The sequence below is a fragment of the Perognathus longimembris genome, chromosome 28, assembly GCF_023159225.1.
Source record: "Perognathus longimembris pacificus isolate PPM17 chromosome 28, ASM2315922v1, whole genome shotgun sequence".
Classification (NCBI taxonomy): Eukaryota; Metazoa; Chordata; class Mammalia; order Rodentia; family Heteromyidae; genus Perognathus; species Perognathus longimembris.
Window position 1 is genome coordinate 77,107,500 of NC_063188.1, and position 6,838 is coordinate 77,114,337.

General features: G+C 50.2%; 1 protein-coding gene across 1 annotated transcript; it reads right to left on the reverse strand.

Moving 5' to 3' along the window:
- Nucleotides 1-446: 446 nt before the first annotated feature.
- Usp27x (ubiquitin specific peptidase 27 X-linked) lies at nt 447-5,739 on the reverse strand. Its single transcript, XM_048335400.1, has 2 exons — nt 5,734-5,739; nt 447-3,269 (listed from the first exon to the last, which is right to left on the reverse strand). The coding sequence occupies exons 1-2, from the start codon at nt 5,737-5,739 to the stop codon at nt 885-887; spliced, it is 2,391 nt and encodes a 796-aa protein (XP_048191357.1). The 3' UTR covers nt 447-884.
- Between the last annotated feature and the right edge of the window lie 1,099 nt (nt 5,740-6,838).

Sequence of the window (6,838 nt, forward strand, 5' to 3'; positions counted from 1 at the left end):
TTTATACTGTGACACATTTTATATCATGTAATCTTTAACAACAACCCTTTAAGGTATTGTCTGCATGTAACAGATGAGAAAACAATCGTAAAGAGGTTCATTGATTTGCTCAAGTATATCACACAGCTGTTTTTTGTTTTTTTTTTGTTTTAAACACACGCACACACTACACTGTCAGCTGAGGCCTGTCTGTGCTGATTGCTTATCTTACAGCATTTCTTGTCTTCTCTACTTTTGGAGTGACTGCTTCCCTTATACAAGCCCCCTATTTCTTCTTCTTTCACAAGCCCATATGGGCTTTTCTTTTCTTTTTTTTAATACTGCATTTAATAGCACAAAAATCACAAATACAAAGAAACTGGCAAAGGTGTTTGTCAATGAGATATCCCTGCCTCCTCCACTTTTCTGCTTTCATACCCATGTCCAGAATGGGCTACATTTTAAAAAAAGAAGCTTTTCCTTTTTTCCTCCCAAATGTGTAACTGTTATGTGATTGGTCAATTGAAGCTGAAACACCCATGGAGAAAGATGTTTTACGGTTACAAGGGCACAACACCCCCCCCCACCTCCCCCCTCCCCCCACACCTTCCCACACAACCTTTTGGAGGAATATAGATGTACCAGTGTCATGATTTGCCTGCTTCTGCCTTCCCCACCCAGAGCATTCCTGACATTTAATTTCCTTCAAGTGACTGCTTTGACTAGAGCCTCTTCTCCCTCCCCTTCTATTTTCTCTTCCAATCGGGACCTTGTGGACACTGGATACTGTTCAGTCCTTACTCTGTAGGCCCCCTGGGCCATGGTCAAGTAGGTTCTTTAAATCTCGATGCCAGTTGTAGTACAGGTGTCATCATCTTCCATTACAGGTAGGTCTGTGTGTCGCTTCAGTAGGCTTGTGTGTTCATTTCTTTCACTTTTTCGGACTCATGTTCCAGGACCTGTTTGTGATAGAACAGTAAATACCCTTCACTGTCCAGTACGTCCTTAATGCTGGCCTTGGTGATGACGGCATCATCACACTTGAACCACTGGTCCTTGTGGTGCCGGATGAAGCTGGTGTAGTGGCCACTCTCCAAGGTTCCTTGGTGATTAACCACAGCAAACAAGGAATACTTATTCTCGTTGTTTCCACTACTGGTTGGCAGCTGCAACTGTCCATTCATTCTGCTCTCTTTACTTGAGGCCATAAACGGTGTCATATCCAGCTCCAGAGGAAAGGAAATGTATGTAGTGATCTTGCGCCTCTGTTTGGCTGAGTGTTCAAAGCGTTTGAAATGAAAACAGGCCACAACTGGTAGTTTCTTCATGGTGAGCTGTTTGGTAGATTCCTGGTAGCTTTGGCAACTACCACATTTGATTTTGGCACTGCTTCCTAGGTGCTCTGGCCTTGTAAACCTGCGCAAGCAGTCCGTGAGGGTAGTGATTCCTGGTATGTGGCTTTCTCCATTCACGCTGCTCTCCCTCCCTGGGCTCATGGGCCAGAAGGAGGTGCAAGACCCAGGCAAGTCCAAGCTGATGTCCCAGCATGGGTCTATGGTGGTAGAAACACCATGGCAGGCTTGACAGGTAACATCAGACTGCAGGCCACCTGTGAAGATTTGGTCTATGATGCAGTTACAGTGGTTGGGGTTGTTAGCTGCCTTGCCAACATCATCACCTTTGCAGTGCCTGTGTAAGACATCTAACGCCGCAATGAGGAACTCGTGGGCATCCTGTTGCCTGTACCCTGCTAAATGGCGGGCATGTATCCACACCAGGTGCAGTAACTTATAAGGAACGTGAGGAGATGGGTTTCCAGAATACAACTCCCGAAAGAGAGAAGACATCTCACAGACCAGACACAACTCTGGGCTGGGCATTTCACATCGGTGCCTGTCGGAGAGGAAGAAATCTCTCAGGATGGGAGTGTGGGTCAAGGCTTGGACGATGCAGTTCATAAAGCACGTGTTGCCGAGATTAATGAGTCCTCTTAAGCCGATGGTAAAGCTGGAGGCGATTCTCCGTCTCCGTGGGTTGTGCCCCAGCAGTTCAAACTCGGGTTTGGTTGTTTCCCAGGTTGGATACTTCTCACCGGGGCCTGGCACTGAACACTGCTGGTGAGAGACCTCGGTTGAGGTGGAGGCTTGTAATTTCAAGGCTTCTCGTTGCTCTTCTTTGGCAATTTGCTCAATATCTTTGTCATACACATAGTCCTTACACATGAAGCAGTAGATACCTCCGTAATAAAGGTCTACCGCTAAGTTGTGTTGTTTTGTCTCGGCGTGCTCATGAATGTGTTTCTCCGTGAAGCAGCCAAAGAAGACACAGGAAAGGCAAGAGTGGAGTCTGTTCAAATGGGTGCCACACACATGGCAGATGCACGACTTTGCTTTGCTTTTCCTGGTCTCTGGAGTTCCACACCATACGAAGCATTGGTAGATGACCCGCAGTTCCTGCCTCCAGTTCTCTCCCACCTTAAAACTGTTCACGTGGGAACAACCTGGTGGCCCCAGCGCAAAATCCACATCCAGGCATCCGCCCCCAGGGCCGCGCCGGGGCCGGGGCCGGGGCGGGGGCCGTGGCCTAGGCTGCGGCGGGGTACGGAGCCGGGTCTGGGGCCGGGGCCGGGGTCGGCGACGCGGGGCACGACTGCGGCGCGGAGAGGGATCGGGGGGCCGCGGGGGATCGGAAGGAAGGGTGGGGGGAGGAACCTCGTCGATGCTGCCCACACCACCGCCACTCCGCTCTGGGGTCTCATCCTCCAGCTCTGGCTTCGGCTCCCCCTTCGGCTCCGGCTCCAGCTCCTGCTCCTGCTCCGCCTCCCCGACCGGCTCGGGTTCGGGCTCGAGCTTAAGCTCAGCCCGGCCACCCGGACTCTCCGCCGTCTCCACCTTCCCGGCAGCGTCCACCTTCCCTGCTGCCGTCTCCACCTTCTCGGTGGCGATCACCTTCCCCGCCGCCGCCTCCACCTTCCCGGCCGCCTCTACCTTCTCCTCTACCTTCGCCTCCGCCTCCACCTTCCTCTCCGCCTGCTCCGCCTGCTCCGCCGTCTCTGCCGTCTCCGCCTCCTCTCCCTCCTCCGCCTCCACTGGCAGCGGCTCCTCCCCCTGCTCGCCCGGCTCTAACAGCCGCTGGGCGTGGCGGCGCGGGGACCACGCAGACCTCGGGCGTCCCCCGCCCGGCTGGAGGGAGCGCGGTGACTGAGGCTGCTGGACCCAAAAGGGACTTTTACTGAAGGAGGCGGCGGCGGAAGCAGGCGACGCCCCCGGGAATCCTCCCGCCGAAGCCCCCTAGTGGAGGCCGCTTCAGCCGCCAGGCCCCGTTTCCTTTAATTCAATATTTCCCAAACTTGCTTGTTCACGACAATCACGTGGGGAGTCGGTTAAAATTACAGATTCCTCGGCTCCACCCGTAGGCCTACTGAATCACACTCGTGAAGGGAGGTGCTCCGGAACCTGGATCTCTAACTGGGGCCCGAGAGACTGCTTAGGATCAGGCAAGTTTGGGAAACACAGCTCTAATTCATTGAGGCTGGCGGGAAGGGGGGCGGGGACCGCGCAGTCTCTTTAAGGCGCTTCCAGTGCTCAGCTCCAATCACTGCTCTGACCCCCTTCGTCGTCTCCTCCCCTCTCCTCGTCCTTCCCTCGTCCAGCCTGGCTTCCCTCAGCGCCGTGGGGCCAGGGGCCGAATGGTTACCAAGGCCAGAAATGTTGCTGAAGCTGTGAAATGAACCCTCACTTGTGAGATCCTAGGGAGCGCAGGCAGACACCCTGTGACAGCATCATTCCTGCAGCTGAGCCTGTTCCCACAACCTGTCCCAGGCTCCCCTCTCACCCAGACCTATCCTCCTCCTGAGAAATAAAGCCCCAGCTCCTTTGGGGGGAGCGGGCCCGCGTCCTAGATCTCGGGAGGGCCGTTGGGCCCCAAGTGGCGTGTCTCTTGTGCATCTTGATAAGATACACTCCGGTCTAGGCCATGCGGCTTCTTGCCTCCTCAGGCTCCCAAGGCCATGGGTGGATGAGGGTTTGGCAGCCAGCCTCCTGGCTCAGCAGCCCAGGGCAGAACCCAGCTCTCCAGCTCTCCTCTCCAAGGCCAACAGGAGGAACAAGCCACCGTGAGGTCATCTCTACAGCTGGCAACTCTCTTTCCCCAGGCTGAGAGGACACAGAGACCCTTAAGCCCTAGAAGGGTCCTGGCGTGCGGGGGGGGGGGGGGGGGCGGGGGGAAGAAGATGGGATATCTGTGTAGCTGCCACGGGGAAAGGGGTGAGATGCCAGTCTGGGGAGCTTCTGGGAACCCCTGTGCTGAGGGTCAGCAACACCAGAAGGTCCTCGAGAAATGCAACAAGCAGCTGAGATCGTGGGAATGGTTGTGGCAAGCAGCTGCAACTGTGGGTCCCAAGGATCAGAACCCAATGTAGGGATTGCAGCTCCTGGAGCCAAAGGAAGTGTTCTGAGTGCATGGTTCCTGAGTCCTGGTGGCATTTGGGTGTGGTCAGTGCACAGTGACTGGCTTGTGGAGCTGTGTTGTGTATAAAGCATCACCAAGTTCTCATTGGATGTCACTCTTCAATGGGCAACCTCTGGGGAGCAGGGGGGAAGGCCATCTGGGTTTAGCTACAGGTGAAACCAGCCATATTGAGCTCTTAAGGAGGCTATCTGGTTCTTGTTAGACTAGGGTTGCCCTCCTACCTAATTCAGCTGTCTGCAGTTCCTCTATGGCAGGCACCCGGAGAAAGTGCAACTAGCAGATCCATGAAGGAGTGCTGTGATGGTAACTGTTTCCAAAAGCAACTCTGGTCATGGAGTATAGGAGAGTCAGGGGTGTACTCTTATGCCCACTTTCACAGGCTAATGGACATCCAAGAGACCTAAAGATCTCTGTACTTGAGTGTGTGTCACTGAAGAATAGTCATTTTAGCCAGCCATTAGTGGCTCACTCCTGTAATCTTAGCTATTCCAGAGGATGAGATCTAAGGATCATGGTTTGAACCCAGCCATGGCAGAAATATCTAAGGGACACTTACCTCCAATTAAGTGAAAAAAGCTGGAAGTAGAGTCCAGCCTTGAGTGAAAAAGCCAAATGAGAACTTGAGGCCTGGAGTCCAAGCCCTAGTATCAACAACACAAGAGAGATAGAGACGGAATAGCTATGTTAGCCTAACGTTGTTTAACTAATTAACTTCTTGAACTATGTTGTACAAGTGGAGGGCTCTGCCACCATTAACTCAACAGATATTTATTGGGCATCCACAGGCAGGCATTGTACTAAGAGCTGTGCACATAGCACTAAACCAGAGACTTTACTCTTGGGCCAGAATTAGGACTAGCTTCTCCAAAAGGCAAATATCACTAAGGAAGTGTCTAGATCACTAAAAGAGAGCCTCCCCCTCTCTCTATCACACACACACACACACACACACACACACACAATTAAATATACCAGAAACAGGATTTTTTTTAAGTTTTTATTATAAAACTGATGTACAGAGAGGTTACAGTTTCACACGTTAGGCATTGGTTACATTTCTTGTACTGTTTGTTACCTTGTCCCTCATACCCCCCTCCCCCCTCCCCCTGTCCCCCCCTGAGGTGTTCAGTTCACTTACACCAAACAGTTTTGCAAGTATTGCTTTTGTTGTTGTTTCTCGTATTTTACCCTTTGTCTCTCAATTTTACCAGAAACATTTTAACATTTGATTTTTTTAAAGTAGTCCCCATGGGGGAAAAAATCACAACTTCGTTATTTCCTTACATCCATTTCCTCACTGTGTTTTGCTTTTGTTTTGAATCACATGTGCAAAGTGTCACCATAATTTTTCACATGTTTTGTGCTCATGTGAGTCTCAATTCAGTCCTGGACAAATATCACCATTCTTGACTCACAAAGAACTGACAGATCATGGCAACAAGGTGCTAGTTGCTCATGCCTATAATCCTAGCTGCTCAGGAGCCTGAAATGTGAAGATCCCAGCTTGAAGCCAGCTTGGGCAGAAAAGTTCATGAGAGTTGTCCCCAACTAACCAGCAAAAAATCTGAAAGTAGAGGTGTGGTTCATGTGGTAAAGTAACAGCCATGAACAAAAAAGTCAATTGAAAACATGAAGGGCTGAGTTCAAGTCCCAGTACTGGCATGCACACACACAAAACAGCTCCTGGAAATCCATGTGCCTAGGTGCTAAAAACAGCTCTGACCACAAGGTGGCAAAAGAGCAAGTAACAATCCGTGTGTGTGTGTGTGTGTGTGTGTGTGTGTGTGTGTGTTATGTTTATATGAAATTATTGGTCTATATCAAAACACTCTAAAAATATTTTGAAAAGCTTTGTGCTCCTTTACACATTTTTTTGGTGACATCTAAGATTTTGCATCACAAATGTCAGTTGGCTGCAAAAAATATAATTTCTGACAAGTGCTAACCTTCAAAAATAAAACTGTTACATCAGTATTTTACATGAATCTGGTGAAACTAAATACCTTAGTGACTTCAGAGTCATCATCTGTTTTAAAAATTCACAGCAGAGCTCTTCCATAGTTGCAAGTTGTACTTTTTCCATTTTCTCCCTAAATTCTTATTTCTACTTTATTTTTCCAACATAATTTGGTCCCTGTTATTATATTTTTACATTTGCAGGGCACCAGTGGCTCACGCCTGTAATCCTAGCTACTCAGAAGATTGAGATCTGAGAATCACAGTTTGTTCTGTCTTTTGTTTTTGTTTTTTGTTTTGCCAGCCCTGGGGCCTGGACTCAGGGCCTGAGCACTGTCCCTGAGTTTCTTTTTTTGCTCAATGCTAGCACTCTACCACTTGAGCCACAATGCCCACTTCTGGCTTTTTCTGTGTATGTGGTGCTGAGGAATCG